At 58.2% G+C, this 22,635-nt stretch overlaps 1 protein-coding gene across 4 annotated transcripts in view; it reads right to left on the bottom strand.

Annotated features, from left to right (window-relative positions):
- Positions 1-22,635, bottom strand: part of PRKAR1B (protein kinase cAMP-dependent type I regulatory subunit beta) — a 92,800-nt gene that overhangs the window by 32,550 nt on the left and 37,615 nt on the right. For all 4 annotated transcript variants that reach the window (XM_072943508.1, XM_072943506.1, XM_072943507.1 and 1 more), the window contains 2 exons: positions 1,705-1,766; positions 1,195-1,241 (listed from right to left, as the gene is read on the bottom strand). In XM_072943508.1, the coding sequence (XP_072799609.1) occupies positions 1,195-1,241; positions 1,705-1,766 (109 nt within the window). The remainder of the gene's footprint in view (positions 1-1,194; positions 1,242-1,704; positions 1,767-22,635) is intronic.

Raw genomic sequence — 22,635 nt, 5'->3', positions numbered from 1 at the left:
ACTCTGAGATCCACGGTTAAGTCCCTTCCTGGGCCATCAGCTCCAGAAATCGAGAGCCGCCTGCCCGGGTCCCAGAAAGCGGTGCCCTTGGTGGACGCAGAGGGGCTGCTGGGAGGTATGTGAGAAGACGCCCCGCCACAGGGCACCAGAGGCCAGGCCCTGGCGCCATCGCTGGGCAGACCCACTGAGTTCGCGTCGCCGGACGGCACAGAGGGCACGTACCGTGGTGAAGGTGGGGGGAGGGTGTGGAGGCTACCAAATGCCCCGTCCCCCCCTGTCCCTGGTGCTAGCGTCCCAGGCCTGGAGCTGAGTTGGGGGCCGGCCTGGATGCGTGGCCTGTGGGGCCCCTTGGTCGTGTCTTGCTGTGCGCTGTGACCTCAGCCGCCAAAGCGCTGGACAGACCCAGCCCCGCACTCAGGGCCTTCCAGTCCGACACGCCCAGAAATAGGCGCGGGGTGTGGCCTGAGCGGAACCCGGGCACAGAGGAGACCTCGGGCTGAGATGCACCTGCTGCTGCCTCAGCCACGGAAGTGACGCTCGCAGACGCCAAAAGGAGAGGCAGGAGCTGGGGTTGGGGACGCGCCCAGGGCAGCGGGACGGTGGTGGCAGCACAGGCCAAAGCCGGGCATTCAGAGATGCCCACACAAGGGTCTGAGGAAGGCCAGTGCACGCAGGCCAGGTCTGAGGGCGGCCGCGGGGGCCCCAGGGGACAACGCAGCCACCCAAGTGGGCAGATAACTGGAAGAGGGCCCCCAACTCCTGAGACAGGGGACACAGCCGAATGGCGTCAGGAGACACAACATCCCGGGGATGGGCGGCAGGAGCTTCGGGTCCCAAGGACGAAGCCAGCTCCATGGTAAAGCCAGAGCCTCGGGGCCTGTAGACATGGGCAGAGCAAGCTCGCATGTCCTGGGCTCCCATCCAGGGCAGACCCAGTCACCAGGGCCCAGGGCCGCGGTCGGCGGGAGCAGGAGGCGGACAGCCGCGGAGTTGCGGCCACGCGGACACCGGCCAGCACGCATGCTGGGTTTGCACTGTGCTCGGGTGTGCTCACGCCATCTTTCACGTGAACTCTACCACTTTTCTGGATCGAGAAATTAGAAACGCATCACTCAGAAAGACATTTTCTCGACCTGAGCATGTGTTCTAGTAGAGGCAGGCACCGTTTCCCAAAAACGGTGGAGAGATACTTACATCCACCTCTCCTTGGTCAATTACATAGAAGTTGTCCCCTTCGTCCCCTGCAAGAAGAGAAAAACAGGACATGTGATGCCGGCTGTGGACCACGGTGTCTTTGTTTTTCTGGTAATAAACTATCTTTCAACATTGCTTCCCAGACTTCTGCCAAGCAGTGCTAGGTCTCATCAGTATTTAAACAAGAGCTGCACGTGTGGAAGGTGCATGGCACGGTGACCTGACACCCGCAGTGGAATGGTCACTACACCAGGCCAACGGTCGCTGCAGCATCTCCTGACCTCACCCTTCTGAAATCCACGCCCGGGACTTGGCACAGCTCACCAGTTTTTCTAATGACAAGAGGGTTGCGGACACACGTTAACACACATTAGCTTGTTACACTGGCTGTTCTGAAGCCTCGTTGGTGACTTTTCTCCAGGATGGACCCTGAGTCTTGTATGATGCATCCTCCAAGTGCCCGGCCAGCTCTGCCCGGTCGGCTCCGGCTCCGGAGCAGGAGGGGCGTACCTTGCTGTATGACGGTCTCCCCGGCAATGTGGGTGACAGGGAACATGGCATCGAATATGTCGCTGGAAGAAAAAGCACAGGGTGCGGGAGCCGTGGCGGCAGAGCAAGGCCCGCCCAGCAGGGAGAGGCAGCCCAGAAGAGGAGTAAAGACCCTCGTTGCCCCCCGCCCCTCACTCAAAGCCTCCAGATCACTTCTGCGTCTGGGCAGGTGGCCGCCTGGGGCTCTACAAAAATGGGGTCACACCATACAGAGTCTGCTCACAGAACACAAGACAGATGGAGGCCGTTCCTCATGGCGGCAAATCCAGCCCAGGAGAATGCGGCTACCAGTCCTGACAACCCGTCTCGGCATTTTCCCAGGGAGACATATACTGTCTAAGGCTGCGAGATGCCAGACGCAGAAACAAGAAGACACCAGCCTCTAATCTGCGACCCAAGAGGCCGCCAAGGCCGCGTCCACCAGGCAGCGTGGCCACTTAGTTTCCCAAGACTGGGTGTGAAATGGGCCGTACGAGCAGGAAGGGAGGGAGTCGGGCGGAGCTGGGCGGGGGCGCCAGTCTCCCGTGCGGAAGGTGCACGTTGGTCGAGGGCCACGGTTGTCTCTTGGGGACACAACCAGGTGCGGGGTCAGGGATCGGCATCTCTATCCCAAAATGCAAGCACGTCTCCCCAAAAGAGAAGTCCCCCTGCCTGCTCCCCTGGGCCCCGTGACTGGGTGAGAAAAATGAGGCAAAATCGAGCAGCCTCCCCGACCCGAGTGCTGCAGTCTGCCCCAAGGTGTGTGGGCCTGGCCCCGAGGCCGCAGTCTGAGCAGCGTCCTCTGTTCTGCAGCCACAGCCCGGCTCAGACGGGGACCTTGGCCACCGGTCAGGCAGCCTCCCGAAGACACGGGTCCACTTCCAAACCTAGAACTTTCCCTTCACACCAGGCTCTCTGACTGTCTCTGCGGAACCAACGTTTTCAAATTCACATTCAAGGTGAGGTCTGACCCTGGGGTCAAACACCAACTTGATACGTTTCTGGAAGAAGTCACGCAGACAGAGCTGCCCCGTCCCACCTCGGGCTTGCCGTTCTCAGCCCGGCAGAAGAGGTCTGCGCGCTCGCCACGGCTGGCTCCGGCGATGCTGATGGTTTGGTTTTGTTTATTTTAAATCTAAGCCTCACTGCCCAAGTGCCATTTAAAACAAGCCTACTTCTTGACTCGCAAGTAAATGTTTAGAACACGTCCTGCTGGTAAGTTACTTGTTTCATTCGACCTTGGAAACAAGACCATCAAGCCAGCGGCCTCGGCCGCTGGGCTTCCAGGCAGCCCCGACCTCAGGTGAGCACCAAAGCGTCTCTGAGAACAAAGCAAGAAGAGAACGGAGGCGGCCCCCCGACCCTGGGACGCACCACGGCCTGGGCTCCCGGTGACACAAGGCCCCTGGAGGATCCGTGACTCCCAGACATCTTTCATGTTTTGTGGGCTGCCAGCATCTTAAACCTCAGGTGCAGGGGGGAGGGTACCGCTCAAGGGTAGAGCGCATGCTTAGCATGCACGAAGTCCTGGGTTCAATCCCCAGCACCTTCATCAAAAATAAACAAAAAATAACTAAATCTAACAACCTCCCCTCCAAACAAACCAAAAATAAATAAATGAAATTTTTAAAAAAATGCTCAGGTGCAGACGTGTGCCCTGAGTCGGGACGCGTGTGATCCGCTCCTGTCTATAACTTACTGCCCCTCCCTCCCTGCACACTGCTGCTGCGCTAAGATGTCGGACGTGCTTCCTGCTCGTTGTCTGCTTGCCCGTAAAAACCACAGCCCTGGGCTGTGTGTGTGGACCTTGCGTTTCCCCCAAAACGGCCTCGTGCTCAGAGCCTTCTGTCTTGTCCTTTTGTTCAGGAGCGCATCTCGGCTCTGCTCGGGCTGCCGCTGTGGACGAGGGCTGCTCTCCTCCGTCTCTGTCCTCCCTCTCCGCGAAGCTTCTTGTTCCTACCTTGGCCCATCTCAATACAGGGCTGGAATCTTTCTCTCGTGGGTTTGCAGCAGCTCCTCCTGCATTTTGGACGTCGGCTGCTTGCTGGCTTTAGATACTGCAAACGCATCCACGCAGACAGGAACCTGCTGGTTAACTTTCCCACGACGTCCTGAGTTAAGCAGACACCTCTTGTTCAATGGAATCTCGTTTCTGCTTTCATGGCTGTGCTGTCCCGGTCTTACGTGAGAAAGCGCTCCCCACCAGCAAGCCACAAGATGCTCTCCAGATCGCCTCTCACAGGCGGGAGGTGGGGGCCGAGATAAGGTGCCGGCCAAGCCCTTCCCGGTTCACGTGGCAGACAGGCGGGGAGCAGACTCCCTGGGGTCTCTTCTCAGCAGGGCACTAATTCCATCGTGGGGGCCCCACCCTCGTGACTTGATCTAAACCCCAGCACTTCCCAAAGGCTCCACCTCCAAACACCACCACCCTGGGAGTGAGGGCTCGCACAGCTCTCGTGTGCAGACTCAGTCCATGAGGAAGGGGATCTGCTTTGTTCTTCCCCAGAGTGAGACAATTTTCCCAACGACGCCCACCGATCACCCCAGCCTCACCCTGGCACACTCCATGGCACACGCTCTGTGGGTTTGCTGCGGGCTGATCTGTGTGTCCCCCCCAAATCCACGTGAAGGTCGTGCAAGGAGATGGGCAGCTTCCTCTTGTTTTCTGTTTTCTGGAGCAGCTCATTAAAGTCAGGATGGACGGTGTGCCGAAGTTTGGTGGAATCCACTCGTAAACCCTTCGGGACCTGGGCCTCTTTGGGAGGAGAGATCCTTGGTCACCATGTAGTGTTCTTAGTGCTTACCGGACCCTCTGTGCACCAACACTGGCACTGTTTTCAAAGTTACCTCCCAACATTTAAAAATTGAGAGTGATAAATATCCAAATTTTGGATTTTTTTGGAGAAAAAAGGGGACGACCCAGCCACATGGGACCCCACACAGGGTCACAGAGCAGGAGCTCAGCCCACTCTCCACCCGGCTGGGGGCCCAGGCTCTCTGTTGGCTGCAATTCCCACGTCACCTGAGTCCTGACGCCCAGCCTCTGTGTCTGCAGCCCTTGCCCGGGGGGGCTCACTGTCCCATGGGATGGACGTGTGGGGCTGCATCACAAGGGGCAGGGGTCAGCCCTGTGACAAATGCCCCTTTGATGGCAACCCAGGGACCCTGTGCCACCCCTAAACTTGCCTGGAGGGACCCAGGAGCTGACTCTCCAAGGAGTTAACCCACCCGGGAAGCAGGCGTAGGATCAGGCCTGCACTCAGCACCGTGGGAGGTTAACCAGCATGACCATGCCCTTGGAACAGTCCCTGTCGGGGGCTACCAGGGTCATTCCTGCTGGTTCCAAACCCTGTGCACACAGCAGCTCCAAGCCCCTTCTCCCAGCCCCACTAAGATGCCCAGACTCATCTTGGGATCCCCGGGAATGATGCCAAAGGAGACTCCGCACCCCTGATCTTGGCCAGTCTCCTGATCTAGTTATGGCTTTTTTATTCTTTTATTGGCTTACATTTCTAATATGCTGCGGAACTGCTGCTGCAGGTGGCCTGAGAGGTAAACACCCCCTGCCCCACCCCTGCACAGAAACCTGCAGAGGCAAACAGGTCGGACCAGTTCTCAGAGCCAAGGCCACCCCAGTGCAGAAGACAGGGAGGGAGGGTGCCCACAGCCAATCAGAGCTGCATCTGCCCCCAGCACCTGACCCCCTCCCAAGATGGGGCGCAGTGTAGTGGGGGAGACCCCTGCACCACAGCCCCACATAAAACCTGCCCCCCCAACTCCAACCATCTATGAATATGGGGACAGGGGAGGAATTCTTGTGATTTTAAGCAAAAGCGCTGTGACAATGAGCACAGGACCACCTCCAGTCATGAAGGAATCAGACTGCATGAGCACTTCCAACAGTTCTGAGTTTCTACGTCTTTAAACGTCTTACTTTGAAAAATGTCAAACTTTCAGAAGCATGTTGGTGGTGGGATGTCAGAGCCAGGATGTGTGTTTATGCCCCAGGCTGGTGATCACATAGCAGACACTCCAGCCACAGGTCTGCACAGAGTGCACGTGTGTATGTCTGTGCATGTGTGCACGCTGTGTGCACGTGTGTGTGCATTGTGCACAGTGTGTGCACGTGTGTTGACAGGGACCAGGAGGGAATTATGAATGATGGAAACATTAACAAAGAGGCCCCACTAAATGCAGCAAACGTGTCCAAGTGCTTCCTAACGTGTTTCCCAACTTCCAAACGATGCCCCAAAGGGTAAGTGCACCCGACATCCGTTCCTCCCCTTTAGAAACGGTTCTCAAAGCCCCGCCGCCTTTGCCTTGGAAGCGTGTCTCTCCGTTGCTGGTCTGCACTCACGGTCAGCGCTATTCACGTTCTGGGAACCAGCCTGGATCCGCGGGGAATACTCCAGCGCAATGGGCACCGCGGTGACATTCTGTTCTATGCTGCCTGTCACAGCCGGGGTGACAGAGGGGCTTCCGTCTGCTAGGAGCCGGCACCCCAGACAGTGTCCTGGTTCATGTTTAGACTTTTCCACTGTTTGGGTAAAAGCTCGCTACATTTCTCTATTGACGGCAAGTTTCCAAATAATTCTCTTTAAACAGCAGTAACTCAGGCGTAGCTGTTTACTTGGGGGCGTGAGCCCGCCTGCTCCTCGCTGGAGCATTGCAAGCGTGGTGTTTACAAATCCCCGGAGCCTCTGCCGCAGGGGACCTGGTGCCACCTCGTCCGTGGCTGGTTCCTCATCCGCGACGCCTGGCGCTGGAGAGAAGCACGCAAGCGCCCAGGACCCTGCGGGGAGTGCGGCAGGGAGCCCAGGAGCGGTCCCGCTGAGCCCAGCACACCTGAGCACACCTGAGCAAACTGATACGATGAATCGCACAGCGCCCGCCCTCAGACCACAAGGGAACTAAACCAGAAATCAATAACAGAAAGATAACTTAAAACCTCAAAATATTTGCAGATTAAGCAACACAGGTCTGAACAGCACATGGGTAAAAGAAGGAGGTGCAAGAGAAATTGAGACTGTTTTTAACTAAACGAAAATGAAAACGCAACTTGTCAAAAGGTGTGGGGTGCAGCAAGAGCAGTGCTCAGAGGGACACAGTGAAAGCACATGTTCCAAAAGGAGAGAGACCTAAAATCGACAAGCTAAGCTTCCCCCTAAGGAAGTGAGGAAAAGGAGAGCAGATTAAACCCAAAGGAAGTGAAAGAAAGGAAATAATAAAAATTAGAGCAGAATTTAAAGTAGGAAATTAATAGAGTAAATCAATGGAACCAAAGCTGGTTCTTCGAAAAAAATCAATAAAAACCTATGAATAACAACAACAACAACAAAAACAAAGCAAAAGGCAAGAGAGAGAGCGGGAGGGAGAAGACGCAGACACCTGGCGTCAGAAACGAACGAGAAGGCATCGCTGCAGACGCCGCGGCACTGCCCACAGGCTGCCCCACCAACCTGACCCCGATGAAGGGGCCGGCTCTTTGAACACACAATCTGCCACAACACACAGGAAGAAGCAGACAGCACAGTCGACTACAGAAACTGCATCGATAATTATCAGCCCGCTGAGACCGGAAGCAGCAGCCGCAGGTGGGCTCACCAAGCGAATTCCAGCAAACGCTTGAGTTCGGAACTACACTAATGTGCTACAGTCTCTTCCAGAAATAAAAGCAGAGGGAACACTTTCTAACTCCTCCTACGAGGCCAAAATTACTCTGATACCAAAACCAGACCAAAAATAATACAAGAAAGGAAAATTACAGACCACTATCTCATGAATGTGGACGTAAAATTCCGCAGCAAGTTCAGGCAAAGCAAATCCAACATGGTAGTGAAAGATTTATACACTAGAAGCAAGTGGAATTCATTTCAGGGACGCGAGGCTGGTCAGCATTCAGAAATCAGTGTAATGCGTCGCATCAGAAGACCAGCGAAGGAAAATCGTGTGACCGTATCAGATGCATAAAAAGCACCTGACAAAATCCAACACCCACGGACAAAACTCAGAGAAACAGGAACACAGGAGGACTTCCTCAGCTTGGGAAAGAACAGCTGGAAGCCCTTACAGTTCACACCACACCCAGTGGTGAGAAACTAGACGCTTGCCCCTAAGACCAGGACTCAAGCCAAACACATTCCTTCACCACTCCTCCTCAGCATCACACTGGAGAAGCCCTCGCTAATGCAATAAGACAAGAAAAGGAGGAAAATGTACATAGCTAGGAAAGGAAGAAATAAAACTGTCTTTGTTTGCAGGTGACATGACTGTAAAAACAAATCCCAAAGAATCAGCAGAAACAAAACAAAACAAAGCAGTAAGTGGCCACGGCAAGGCTGAGGGTACAAGGTTAACGTGTCCGAGCCAATCGCTTTCCCAGACACCAGCAACAAGCGTGTGAAAATTTACAGTTAAAAACGTAACACCACTTACAGTAGCCCTCCTCAAAAAAACCTCACTAAGTATGCACAAGATCTGAACGACGAAAACTCCTGAACTCTGATGAACAAAATTACAAAGCTGAACAAACGCAGAGACACTTCCTGCCTGTGGAGGAGACGCAGTGCTGCCAGGCCGTCAGTTCTTCCCCACTCCACCTACAGAGGCAGCTCAGTGCCAGTGACAGCCTCAGCAGCCACCCCGTGGATGCCAGCAAGCTGATTCCAAAGTCCATGTGGAGAAGCAAAGGTCCAGGGCAGCCAACAGAGAACTGCAGACCAGAGGACTGACACCGCCGACCTGCAGACTTCCCATGAAGCTAGGTAACCAGGACGGTGTGGCTTCGGCACAGGAACAGACGATCAGCGGGAGAGAACAGGGAACCCGGAGGCAGACCCACAAACACCGTCACCCACTCTCCACAGCGGGACGAAGGCCACACAACGGGACCAAAACCGTCTCATCATCAAAGGATGCTTGAACAACTGGACATCCACCTGCAAAAACTGAGTCCAGACAAAGGACTTACATCTTTACAAAAATTAGCCCAAAATGGATACAGATCGGGGGAGGGTGTAGCTCAGTGGTGGAGAGCGTTAACATGCACGAGGTCCTGGGTTCAATCCCCAGCACCTCCATTAAATAAACAAATAAATAAACCTAATTACAAATAAATAAACCCAATCCCCCCAAGTTTTCTAAAATTAAAAAAGGAATCAGATTACCGTCAAAATTTTTTCAATTTTAAAGTAGTAATTTCTTTCCATGTTAAACAATTTTTTAAAAAATTGGTACAGCTCTACTCATAAAACACAACAAGCTTCTAGGAGATAACCCAGGAGACAATCAGTGACCGTGGGTCTGGCCGTGACCTTTCAGGTACATGGAAGCACCCCCAGGGCAGAAGCCTGGCTCCACCGCAGCACCCTCCTGGCCACCCCTCCTCGGTGGGCACCAGGGTGCAGCGGAGGCTCCACTGCCCCCAGCTCACACCCACCCACCCGCTCCACCCGGGGAGACCACGCAGCCACAGGGAGAGTCAAGCTCCGACCGTCAGCTGGGCCGCGCTCGCTTCTAACTTGGCAGGAGGTGATGCGGGTGGGGAGGGGCGAGGTGCACACAGCCCCTGCTCGAAACTCCAGGCAGGTGGGGCTCCAGCTGTCACTCACGCATGCAACAGACGCACAGCGGCTGGGTGCTGGGCCCACCCTCTCCCCAGCTCACTCCACTGCAGGGCACCAGCAGAGGTCAGAGCCAGAGTGAGAACATCCTCTCCCCCCGGGCCACCTGGCAAAGACCGCGGAAGGGGCCACTGCCACTTCGTGGACGGTGGTCAGGAGTGACGTGGCTTCCTCGGCCCTGGGCCACGGTCAGGAGGACGCCTGCAGCAGCGGATGGTCCACTAGAGACAGAGGCTGGGCACTGAAGGCTCCTGGCTTGACCCCTATCCCATGCCATCCCTGAGCTCGGGGCTGGAAACCTCATCGCCACCTCTGCACCGGCGCCTCAGGGACAAGGCCTTGGGCCAAGGGGACAAGCCCCTGCACTGCTAGCCGCAAAGCCCACCCACCCACCGTCAGCAGAGGACAGGCGGGCGTCTCCACACTGGGTTCTGGATCTTCCTCCAAGGGTGGAGGAGGAGAGGCTGGCCAGGCGGAGGCCAGAGGAGGAGCAGCAGTGCAGGAGGGTGCTGGGTCCTGAGACGGCCGGCCACCACCGGGCCCATCGGTACAGGCCTGGGTCAGTGTGGCCCCTCTCCCGCCGGCCTGGGAGGGGGCAGCATCATCTGGTTTGTGGCCCAGATTCCTTGGCTGGGAGATGGGGCATCCTTGCCCATCCCCCCACCTGAACAGCCCTGTACTCACTTCCTGGAAATCCTCCAAGGAGAGGCCTGGGTTTGCAGAGCGGGTGATGCCCCCACCCCGCCCAGGCTGACCCCCAAGGGCAGGGGTGGATGTTGCTGCTGTGCACCCAGGACCAGTGCTAGTCCCGGTGTCCCAGGAGTCCCAGGCCGCCAGTGCGGGCATGCCCCCGGTGTGACAGCTGTCCGTAACAGAGCCCCTCCTCAAATGCCCCCAACCCCGCGCAGGCCACGACCAGGTCAGGAGGGGCGAACACGGGACCCTGGAGGCCTTCCCAGCCTCCTCTCTCACCCCTGCTTTCCAGGGCAGGAAACGTTTTCTAGGATAAAAGGCATCTTGCTTATTTTAAACCCAACAAGCCCGGGGATCAGTCCTAAGAGCCAGGCAGCCGGTGTCGTCAGAGCCGCCAGACCCGCCAGACCCGCTGCCAGCGCGTGGGCAGGAGACGCAGCGGCGTGTCTGCAGGGCCCCTGGAAACGCCACGTCCAGGGCACGGGGGGCCGGGTGGGGGGCTCTTTCAGTGGCTGCTAAGCCCCACAGGGCTGCTTCAAAGGGCCCGGTGCTGCCTGCACTGAGGGCAGCAGACTCATGCCCCTCACCCGCGCCGGGACCCGGCTGAGGCTGGGCGGGGCAGGGCTGGGTGCCGTGAGGGTGATGTTGGTGACTGCAGGTGGGCAGCAGAGAGGGGCCAGCGGTCAGAGGGGCGGGGTCTGGAGGACCAACAGCAAACTGCCTGCGGGGGAGATGCTCCAGGTGCCCTGGGGCCCATGCTCAGTGAGCGCGCACCTGAGGTCTGTGGACATGGTGATGGTCTCTGCAGATGCACAGGAGCCCTGTGGCTCGTGCACACGGAGGAAACGTGGCCAACCCAGAGACCTCTGATTGCTTCTATTGTTACTGTTTTTAATTGGCCCTGGAATTTTATCCTGATTGAAAACACATAGCTTTTAAAAGGCAGGCCCATGGGCAGTCAGCCGCCCCTCCTGGCCCTCACGGCCACCCCGGGGTAAAGGCACCTGGGGGTTGTGCCACCAAAGGGGCTCATGGCTCTCAGAGCTGGAGGTGCCCTTGGGGCTGTGGAGACAGAGAAGGCTTGCAAACTCACAAACTCAGCCGCCCACAGGCCCAAAGGCTGGGGTGGGGGGCCAGGAGCACACCCCTGCCTGGCATGAGGCCCACAGCCTGTGTGGAATGAGGCCAGGGCAGCGGACGGCCCAGCGCTCGAAGGATGGAAACCCAGCAGTCTCCGTGCCGCCTCCTGGGTTTCACGACGGTGACGGCTGATTCGATTTCAACAGCACCTGCTGGTCACAGAACACAGCTGTGGCCACTCGCAGACAGCAGCCTGGACTTTTGTCTCATGGAGCCGCTCCCGGCCTGAGGTCCAGAGAGGGGGTGCCACCGGCCCAAAGCACCCAGCACCACGGGCAGCCCAGAGAACCACTGTGTGTGAAGCCGGCCCTTGGTGAGGCTCGTCCCCGGGCACAGGACGAAGCTCCCAAGCTCCGTGGGTGCACGCACCCACACGGCTGGCAGGGCCTGGGAGTGGCAGGTGCAGGGACGGGGCCTGTTTACACCCCCATCAGGCCAGCACGGACCCTGTTACCTGTTACTTCATTAAAAAGCATCATTCTGAACAAGTCACTCTGCCGGACACCCACAGAGCACCACACCTGGAAAGACCCTCTCTCCTCCAGGGGTGGCCTGGGGATCCTGCCTGCTCTGCAGAGACCAGCTCTGGGACAACGTCTCCCGCCCTCAGGCTGTGCCCGGGGCTCTGAGCTGCGGGGCCGGGGTCCCAAGTTCACGGAGGACACGGGCGTAGATGCCTCGATTCCCAGAGGGCCCACACTTCCGGACTGTTGAGGTTCCACGTGGCAGTGCGGGGGCTGGACGCCTGGCCTGACCTGCCTGCCCCGCAGGCACAGTGGCCACCCCTCCACACGCTCGCCGGTGCCTCGCACGCCAGGAAGGCAGGTAGGAGGGTTTCATGGGCCACACCTGTCGGGCCCAGGGACCAGACGGGTCCCAGCCCCGAGCACAGCCACAGGCAGACCCCAGAGGAGACCCTGCCCGCCACCCCAAGGCACACACGCAGATAAACATGCACATACGGATGCAGGCTCCCTGCTGCCGGGGCCCCCAGGCTCTGCCTCCCCCCAGGTGGCCAGAATCCCCCCCTTCAGAGCCAGGCCGCTTCTACCCACACCCTGGCCACCTTCAAGGCCATAAGTGTGGGTGTGTTTAGAACAGATGGCCTCTGGTCTCTGCCTCTATTTTCAAAGACCCCACCCGCAGCCCCTGACGTGAGGCACTCAGCTCCTCACAAGGCCTCGCCCCAGCCACACAGGCTGCTGTCCCCAAAGGCACCGGGCACCCCCACATGGCCCCTCTGCCCGGACACACTGCCGACTCAGTCCTGCTCCCCTTCGGGACCTACTGCCCAGGGAGCCTTCCGCATTCCCCTGCTCTGTTCCTGGACCACCCACCTCCCCCGACCCAGGATAACGCTGACCTCCACCAACATAGAACGGCCTCTGAATCTCACCCCCAGGACTGGCTCGGCCCAAAGGATACTGGATTTGTGTGTTGGGGGGGTGGGGGACGGAGGGAGGGAAGAGGGGGAGGGGAGGGGTGGTCCAGGAAAGGAAAGAAGGAGGGAGGAGGGGAGGGGGAGGGGAGGAGGGCAGGAGAGGATTGTCGGCAGGGCAGTGCTCCCTGAAGAATGTGGACTTCCTTCTCCTCCAGGCCCAGCACCGCTCTAGGAAATTGGACCTGTATTTTCTCACTTCTCATTTGGCCCTTGAGAGGCTTAAATTTGGAAGCAAATACTCAGAGGAACCGTGTATCTGGCTGAGGTTCCCCAGCTAGACCCCAGCGAGCTGGGCTCCAAACCCAACAGAAGATGGCAGAGCCAGCAGCTCCTGCACCCGCTCAGGCAGGGAACAGGGTGGTGGCCGCAGCCCGACCTGCATGGCTGCCCAAGGTCGGACCAGGACGAGGGCACAGACGGGGCCCGAGACAGTGGGTCAGACGGCAGGACCATGGTCTGGGCCTCCCGGTGTCCTCAAAATGCTTGAGCTGTTTGCCCACTCTTGAGGCAGGGATGTAATGCAGTGGTTTTCCCAGAGAAATGAGCAACTGGCTCCAATCGTGAGCAAACCTCAGACCAAACTCTCCGACCACGGCTCTGGGCACTTCAGAAATCGGGGCAGACTGTGAGTCCCGGTCGGCTCCGAGTGCCATGTCCCTGAAAAACCCCAATGTGACAACCACCCTCTGGGCGTCGCTGTTCTCAGGAGAGGCACTGAGGGATGTGAGGGGGTCACTTACTCCCAAGCGAAGCAATGGTACGAAGAGTGACCGTCTGCGTCACGCCGATCAGAAGACGCAGACGCCAGGCACAGAGCCCTGAAGCAAACGCGCGCGCACGAGAGCCAGCGGCGAATCTGGGCAAAGGCTTATGCTCTTGAAACTCTTCTGTCTGAAATATTTTCAAAATAAAAGTTTAAAAATGAAGTCAAAGGGCAAGAAACAATTAGATTTCACAAGAACCTGGACATTAAGCCTCCCTGGGGAAATCTGAGGCCTGGCCACCCAGGCCTACTCCCCAGGGCAGAGGCCGCCACGCTGGGGTCCCCACTGCTGGTGGCCCCGCTCACCTGGTCAGCTTCCCCGAAGGCCCTGGAGTGTCCGAGACTCCGGGCCAGATGCCCGCTGAAGCCCAGGGACCCCAGGGGGCTGGCCGCAGGGCCTGAGGGCCTGAGGGCCTGACCAGTGGTGGGCGTGGACATGCCGCTCACTTGCGCCCCAGCTCCCCAGGACCCTGGAATGCAGGCCTGGAGCCCGGAGGCTGGGGCTGCATCCGCGCTTCCAAGACCCCCGGGACTCTGTCCTGCGAAACACTCTCTCCCCCACCCCTGAGACGGCCGCAAGAGGGCCTGTGAGCAGGCGGACAGAAGGGATAGCAGCCTCAGCCTTCTAGGGCTCAGCTCAGGCCGATGGGCTCGGCGGGCAGCAGCTCCCTCAGGCAGGGGCCCGGCAGGTCACCCCTCCTCTGTGAGACGGAGCGGCTGACAGACCCGTAGAAGCATCAGCGCCCAGCTCGGGGCGCAGGCACCGACGGTTGTGACCGCTGCGTTCCTGCCCCACGAAGCACAATGCTCGCCCAACGCCCAGACTGGGGGTCCTGCTGCCACCCCTGGCCCTACCGTCCCCCAGAATGGTCCCTTATCCCCGTCAGCTCCCTCCTCCTCCAACGGCTGGAGCACAGTGACACCAGGTGGCCGGCACCTCCCAGCTGATGGCCACGAGCTGCAAGGAATAATACGGAGACGGCCGGGGCGTCTGTCTCCACCTGCTCAGGTGCTCCCGGCCCCGCCCCCGCCGCCCCGGCCCAGCACCTGACCCCAGCCACCGCCAGCCTGCCTCCATCTCGGTAGCGCTGTCACTTGGAGAGTGCCATTTAAACAGGCCACGCGGCATGCAGCCTCTGGGGACCGGCCCTCTTCCTCTGGTGTGGCCAGAGACCTACCAGGTGCGGCGTGTCGCGCATTCGGGCTGACGCCTTTCCGGGGCACATGCGCCCATCGAAGGGCACCCGGGGTGCCTCCGGGTTGGGGCTGTTACCGATAAAACTGCTGTGAGCTAAGTGAACGTTGGGGTTTCTGCGTGAACACACTTCCCCATTTCCCTGGACAGACGCCCTGGGGTGCGATGGCGAGGTCGCGCGGCAGTCACATGTCTAGTTTCCTGAGGAACTGTGACTGCTTTCCAGGCTCTGACAACGGACACTCGCACCCGCGAGGGCGGGAGAGCCGGTCCCTCTGCGCCCCCCGGCGGGGCCGCCAGTGGGGCCCTGGGTTTCACCGCGGCCGCCCTGTGGGACAGCTCTCGGGGCTTTGCCTGGGCCTCCCTGCCGCTGAGGAGGGCGCCTCCCCTCACGTGCCCGTCCTCCACTGAGCTTCCTCTCCAGTCAGGCATCTCCGCTGCCGCTGCTGCGTCACGAGAGGCCTTCCTGTGCTGGGCACTGGCCCTTGCTCAGGAGCGTGGTCTGAACGCCTCCCCCCGGCCTGCAGGCTGTCTCTCCCCTTCTTCACAGGGCCTTTCGAAGAGCAGGTGCTTTAAACCTGGACGGGCCCGAGTTACCCATCCTCCCTCTTCGGCTCAGGCCGAGCCTGAGGACTCGCTGCTCCTGCCCAGTCCCAGGCCCAGAGGTTCTCTCCTGGGCTTCCCCAGAAGCGCTACAGTTCACATCGTCTGGGACTCGCTTGGAGCTGACGTTTCAGTAAGACGTGATGGAGACCGAGGTTCGTTTGTTGGCCAGCGACTCCAACTGCGCCAGCTTGTCTGCAGGAAAAGACTATCCTTCCTCCACTGAGCAGTTCTCACACTTTCGTCAGACGCCAGCTGGGCGCATCCTGTGGGTCTGTTTCCGGATTCCCTGTCCTGTCCCGCTGAGTACGCGTCGCGTCTCGATCGCTGCAGCTCGGCAATCAGCTAACTCAGCAGAGCGAGCCCCCCCCCCAGGCGGTCCCTTCCAGTGTGGACCCGGCCATTCTAGGTCCTGTATCTTTCCACATAAATCTTGGTATGAGCTTGTGGACACCCACCCAGAAAACCTGCTGAGATCACTGGTAGCAACCGCATTAAACCTGAACACTAATCTGGGGAGAACTGACATCTTTGCTACGTTGAGGCTTCGGATCCGTGACCAGGCGAGGCTCTCCATCGTGAGGTTTCTTTGATTCCTCTCATCAGCGTTTTACCATTTCAAGTGTCCTGTATGGGGTAAGTTTATACAAAAGCCTTTCCTTCTACTTGGAGTAACTGCAGGGGTGCCCTCTTTTAATCGGTTTACACGTGTTAATCGTTACTATATGGAAACGGGATCAACGTTTGTGTGTTAATCTTGTAGACTGATCTGATCGAACTCACAGATTAGCTCTAGGAATTTCTGCAGATGCCTTGGGAGCGTCTCCACGGAAACGACTGAAGACAGTTGAATTTCTTCTCTCCAAGCTGTACACCTTGTATTCCTCTTCTTGTCTCATTGCACCAGCGAGGACGTCCAGTACGAAGCTGAGAAGCCGTGGTGAGAGGGGACACCCTTGCCCTGTTCCTGATCCTAGTGGGGAAGCTTCTAGTCTCTTGCTGTCAAGAATGATGTCAGCCATAGGTTTTGCAGGCCTCCCTTATCTAACTGAGGACGTTCCTCTCCATTCCCGTTTTTCTGAGCGTTTTTATGACTATGATGGATACACAAAATGTGGTCCACCCATACAACGGACCACGATTCAGCCACAAAGAGGAATGAAGTTCTGACACGTGTTAGGAGACCAGCGAGGCTCGGAAATACCGTGTTAAATGACAGAAACCAGACACCAAAGAGCACGTAGTGAATGACCTCGTTTGTGTGAAGCGGGCAGTAAGGGCAAAACCACAGAGACAAAAAGCAGATTTGTGGCCAGTGGGTGGGCTGGGGAGTGACCGTGAAGGGCACGGGGTCTCCCTCCAGGGCGGAGCTCACGTCGCAGAACCGGATGGAGGCGGCGGCTGCACAGCGTGCTGATGGACTAGATGCTACCGAACCGTTCACTTTAAAACTGGTGAATTTTATGTTATGTGAATTTCATCTCAAAAAAAAAATGAACTACAGCTACATTCTTCACTATTCACAAATCTCAAAACATGGTATTGAACGAAAAGTAAGACACACAGGAATACAAACAGAACGCCTCCATTTACACAAAGGTTTGAGACAGGCAAAACTTGAGAGCCCGTTAGCGGGCTGTGCGCAGCGCAGGGCCCCACGGCGCGGCGGGCCGCTCTCCGCACCGCGGAGCCCCTCCGCTCTCAGCCCGGGCGGCGGTTTCACGGCGCGTTTGGCTGGAATGCTTCAGACACACTGTGAACCTGAGGAGAAGAGAGAATGCCGCTCTTCCCGACGACTGCGAATCCAAAACGCACCTTTAAAAGGATAAAGGACAAACCAGCAGGACAGGGGAGCGCCAACACCGGGTGCGCTGACCCCGCACGGGCGACCTGAACCCCCCCGCGGCGGGCTCGTGCGCCCCCCGCAGCTCAGGGCGGCTCTGCCGTGGCTCCCGCGCCCTCCCCGGAGGAGGGGGTGGCCCGCCGAGCCTGCCTCGGAATACTGTTCCCGACTAGTCCCAGAGGCCTCTTGCAGCAGTCAGTGAACACGCCTCACCAATGACAAGCCAGCTCAGAGACCTCACCCGGCTCCCAGAGTGGAGGTAACACCCTTGGTCGTGACTGACAGATGGTCCCCCAAGGCCTCAGGAGCTGGAGCCCACGCCCCAAACCCAGAGCCCTGGGTGCCCCGCCCAGCCCGTCGGCCCCAGAGGCTGTCTTGGTGCAGGACACCGGCTCCCTCCTCGCTGGGCCCCGCCCCTCCCTCCCTGAGGCCCACCCCCCAGAGACCCTCACAACCACACTGTCCTTGGCCACAGCCGGCTCGCCCTGCGAAGGTGCTATCTTCTCCACAAGAGCACCACCAGGCATGAGACAGAGGAGGGTCCATTCGCCAATAAGAGTGCAAGACGTGCCCTCGGAAGACAGCAGAGCACCGCCGAGAAGTGAACGAGCTCGGTGAACGGGGAGGCGGCTCGTCCAGGACTTAGAAGCCTCGATCCTGGCAAGATGCTGCTTCTGCACCAAACTGATCTATAAACTCAATGCAGACTTTTTAAATAGAAAGTTATCTGAAATTCATATGGAGATGCAAAGGGCCTAAAATAGCCCAGACGGTTCTGAAAGAGAAGAACAAAGCGGGAGAGGGCTTCCACGGCCTGATTTCACAGCTGACTGCGGAGCCACAGTCATCGAGACTGCAGCATCGGGGTGACGAGGTGGCACACAGGCCAGCGGAGCGGAGCTGAGGGCCCAGGAACAAACCCCCACATTTATGGTCAGTTGAGTTTTGACCAAGTTCCAGGACAGGTCACTGCAGGAATCACAGCCTTCCCCACGAATGGTGATGGGACAGCTGGAAATCCACATGAGAAAAATGACCTTAGACCCCTACCTCACACCACACACAAAAAGTAGCTCAAAATGGATCACAGACCTAAATGGAAGAGCTGAAACAATGAAACACTTTCAGAAGAAAACGTCTTCTAAGAGAAAGTCTTCATTGATGCGGGTGAGGCACAGATTTCTTAGATATGACAACAAACGCATGATTCACGAAACAAAAAAGTTGATTAATTGGATTTTAAAAGACACCGTTCAGAAAATGAAATGCCCAAACCACAGACTGGGAGAAGACACCTGCAGTCCATGCATCTGATGAGGGGCTCGTATCCAGAACAGACAGAGAGCTCCTGAAACTCAACAGCACAAAGACCAGGACTCAAAAAGTGAGCAAAAGATCTGAACAGACATTTTGCCAAAGAAGTTGTACAAACGGCTAAGAAGCACATGAAAAGACACCCGATCTCAGCAGTCATCAGGGAAATGCAAACACCACCACCACCAGATTCCCCCACGCACCCACACAGCGACTGCAATCAGAGGACAGACGGCACGGAACACCAGCGCGGGCGTGGAGAAACGGGCGCTTGTGCAGCGCGGCGGGCAGTGTGCACGGTGCAGCCGCTTCGGAAAACAGTTGGGTGGTTTCCTAAAAAGTCAGACATGAAGTTAGCATACGACCCAGAAATTCCTCCGCTAGGAGCCCATCCAAGGGAAACGAGAACGTGTGTCCACGCAGACGCGCACGAGGGTGTCCACAGCGGCGGCCTCCCCTCCCCCGCAGCCCCGCAGCCACCGCCCGCCCCCACCAGGTCTGCACAGACGAGATGGCAGCCCCCACCCCAAGCAGCCCTCAACTGGCCAGGGAGCTCTAAAAATCCCACTCTCGACGCCCACCTCCGGCTGCTGACGCCCTGCAGGTGGACCCTGGGTCAGGTAAGCCATCCGCCCACGGACACGCACCTGGGAAAGGACAGAAGCAGGACAGGGGAGCCCAAGTTCACGCTGGACGGCTGAGCCAGGCCCTGAGGAGCCTCAGTCTCACCGGTTTTCCAAGGGAACGGTCTCAGTGCTTCTGGATGGTCGGGGCATAAATCCTAAGACAGGAACGTTCAGACTCATGAGCAGCGAGCGACGGCAGGGGGCACACAGATGACACGGGCTCTTCCTCTCCAGGCTCTGGGTCGCAGCAGCGACAAAATCACAGATGGCAAAACAGCAAAGCCGCGTCCCCCCCGCACTGCTTTTTCAGAACCACCATCGTCTCCAACGGCTAAGCCTTGTCTTCCGCGAAAGCCTGGCCTGGAAGTGGCCCTTCTGAGTCTGGACCCGCCAAACTCGTGATCAGTCACACGAAATCGCACGACGAGGAACCTGCCCGCAGAGAAGCCGAGCCTTCACACAAGGAGTCAGGAGTGAGCCGCGTCGAGCGAACGCAATGAAAACCAGGATTTAAACACAGAAACTGGCCACCGGCCCAGCCATCACAGGAAGGGGCTCGAGCCCAGCAGATCTGTCAGTGGAGCTCGCGGCTGCACAGGGACAGGGTGCCCAGTTTCCCCAGGAGGCAAGACCAAGGGGGCACAGAGGTGGGGGCCGCAGGAGGGGGGAGAAAGCGAGCTTAGAGGCGAAGGCCACCTCTGCCCGCCTGGTGCCCTCCCTGGGCACCCCGCAGGATGCCCTGTGGCCAGACCCCACTTCTCCAGCCACCACCTCCACCATCGGGCTGCTGTCACCCCAAGCCTGGCCCCGTCAAGTCCGTCAGCCAAACCCGGGGCCCAACCTGGCACTGCCAGCAGGCTGCCCCCTCCAGCCTGGCCTCTCTTGGGTCCCTGCTGCCTCCAGGCCTCCCCATCCGTCCTCCACCTGCAGCCTCCATGCTCGGGAACCCCACGGCCCTGCTGCCTGTGAACTAGGTTCCCAAACCCTGACTCGGTCCTCTCGTGAGGCCACGTGCTCTGTCCTTAAGCATTCAAAGCATTTCATTGTACGTCTACACAGGTGCAAAAGGGAGTCATTTCTGACCTCTGTAAACACTGACACTTTAACCACTGAAATTACTATTACCTTTTAAACAGACAATGAAATAAAACCCCGTGGCTGGTAGTTAGCGTCTCGCATCATCCTGACCGGGCCAAGGGACGCCCACTTAGTGGGTCATGTGGCTTCCGGGTGAGGCTGGGAGGGCCAGACCGAGGGGAAACAGCCCTCCCTGGCATGGGCGGCACCGTCCCGGCCCTCGCGGGCCCAACAGAACAGAAATGCGGAGGAAGCGACAGCTGCTCTCTGCCTGAGCCGGACGTCCACCCTCCCCTGCCGTTAGACATCAGGGCTCCTGGCCCTCGAGCCTTCAACTCTCTGGGCGTCCAGCTCGCAGATGGCGGGTGGTGGGACTTCCTGGTCCCCGTGACCACGAGAGCCAGTCCCGAAACGAAACGCCCCCGGAACGTCTGCGCCCACCGGTCCTGCTCCTCTGGAGAAGCAAGGCTCTCCACGGTGACTGGACACCCAGTGGCGCTTTCAAACACGACCTATGGGGTGGAAGAGCCTCTGGCTGGCATCTGTGCGCTGTTCCCTCTGTGCCTGGACGGACATTCACACTGTTTGCCCACTCAAACTAATGTGAAAAAACACTTACACTTAAAGGTGTCTTATCGATCACCCTCCCATGCTTCTGTCGGAGATACATGAGTTTTTGGATTTTTTCCTTATGTCTATGAGACTCTAAGTATTAAAATTTTCCTTCGAGACTGAGTTTCTTGGGGGTTTTTTGGGCACGTAGTTGACTAAAACTGAGACATTAAATTCTGATTAAGTTACTAAAGTGAAAGAGTAGAAATCATTTTCGTTGTGGAGATACGTCACTTAGAGCACTCACGCTGGTGCTGGTTTTTAGGGCCTTATGGAAAGCAGTCCGATGTTTGGTGGCCGGAGGCTTGTACACCTCGGGGCAGTCCACCCAGGTAAGACCTGAGGGCGAGAGTGGGAGGGGGTTGAGCTTGAGAAGGACGAGGAAGGCCGACCTCGGCTGCAGAGGCCGTCCCTGGCAGGTCAGTCCCAGAGCTCGAAACCAGAGGCCAAGACTCGGCACTCTGCCCCTGTCTGGGCGGCCCTGGAGGTTTACACAGCAAGTCTGCTGGAGGCCCACGGCCCTCAGCAAGGGCAGGACCAGCTGCCAGCCCTGCTGGCCTTGTCAGTTCTGCCCCGCTAGGCTCTTATCGGCACTCAGATTGTCCCTCTGCTGGAAACTTGCTTCTCTGCAGCACACATTTTTCAGTTTCGGGGTTGGAACAGCCCCTCCTCCAAGAGGCCGTCCCTGGCTGCTCTGTCCAGCAGAGACCCCCGCCCACCCCGGCTCTGGGCATTTCCCACATGCTCGTCCCCCACCCGCCTCTCCTGCCCTGGGACAGAGCAGGAGCACCTGCTGGATGGACAGCTGAGCGGGAGCAGGCTCCCGCCCAGGGACCGGGGCTCTCCTGCCTTCAAGGGCAGAGGGAACATTCCCGAAGTTCACAGAGGTGACGTCATTGGCCAAGGTCACGCAGCCTGCAAACAGCAAGGCCGGCACAAGTCTCAGGTCGTCCAGGGCCAGCTGTGCTCCCCACCCTCTGCTGCCAGAGGCCTCGGCCTTTTCCTAAAACGGCCTCTGAAGTCACCCCCACTCTGGGCCAGAACTTAGAGGCCCCAGGGTCATGGGCCATCCAACCCCTACCACCTTCGTAAAGCTTCTTGGGGCTCCTCCCCACAGGACCCACCCGACGCACACGCAGCCGCGTCCAGGGTCCAGAGAGGGGGCCGCTTTCCCCAGGGGGGAGCAAGGAAGAGCCCTGCGGGCCGGCTGGACTCCAGCCTGGCCAAGCGGGGACCACATCCATGCAGGCTGCTTCCCCCCGAGTTCCCGTCTCCTTACCTGTAAAACAGACAGCAACTGAGACACACCTGCAGGGTGACCGCAAGGGACAGATGAAATTACATATGTCAGGTGCTCACGGGCTGGTGCAGATGGAGCCCCAATGGACACAAAATCAACAAAAACATCCAACCCACTCAGTGCCAACTCACTGACTCACACTACAGTGCCACCTGTCACTATGTGACAGACCACGGGGAACCCAGAGACGACACAACTCACCACCTTCACGAGCCGGCAGGACGCTGGGCAGCTCCCCTCCCATGGTGCCGCTGGTGGCTGGGGCGCCCCTTTCAAGCCTGGCTCTGCTCCAGCCTCTTTGCTGATTCTTGAACATTCCAGGCATGCCCCTGACCCCAGGGCCTTTGCACCTGCACCCCTGCTGCATGAATGCTCTTTCCTCAAGCACCAGCCTGATTCACTTCTTCTGTTCCTCCGGCTTGTCCTCAAACCTCCTTCTGAGCAAGGCCTCCCAGGCACCCCCATTCCCGGCGGTCCTTGTCACCCCTGAGCACTTGTGAACTTGAGCTGTTTACTTGCTGGCTTTGTCTTCCTCTGAGAAGGAGCTCGGTAAAGGGCGGCGGGGGGGGGCAGTCTGCCTATTTCACGATGCGTCTCCAGCCCTAGAGCAGGATACAAGCTGCCTGGCCCATCCCAGGGGCATGTGTCCAACTGCCAGTCGTGATTCAGAGTCCAGAGACATCC

Source organism: Vicugna pacos, chromosome 18 (genome assembly GCF_048564905.1).
Source record: "Vicugna pacos chromosome 18, VicPac4, whole genome shotgun sequence".
In the NCBI taxonomy this organism is placed as follows: Eukaryota; Metazoa; Chordata; class Mammalia; order Artiodactyla; family Camelidae; genus Vicugna; species Vicugna pacos.
The sequence above is the reverse complement of the archived record's forward strand: the minus strand, read 5'-3'. Positions and strand labels throughout refer to the sequence as shown.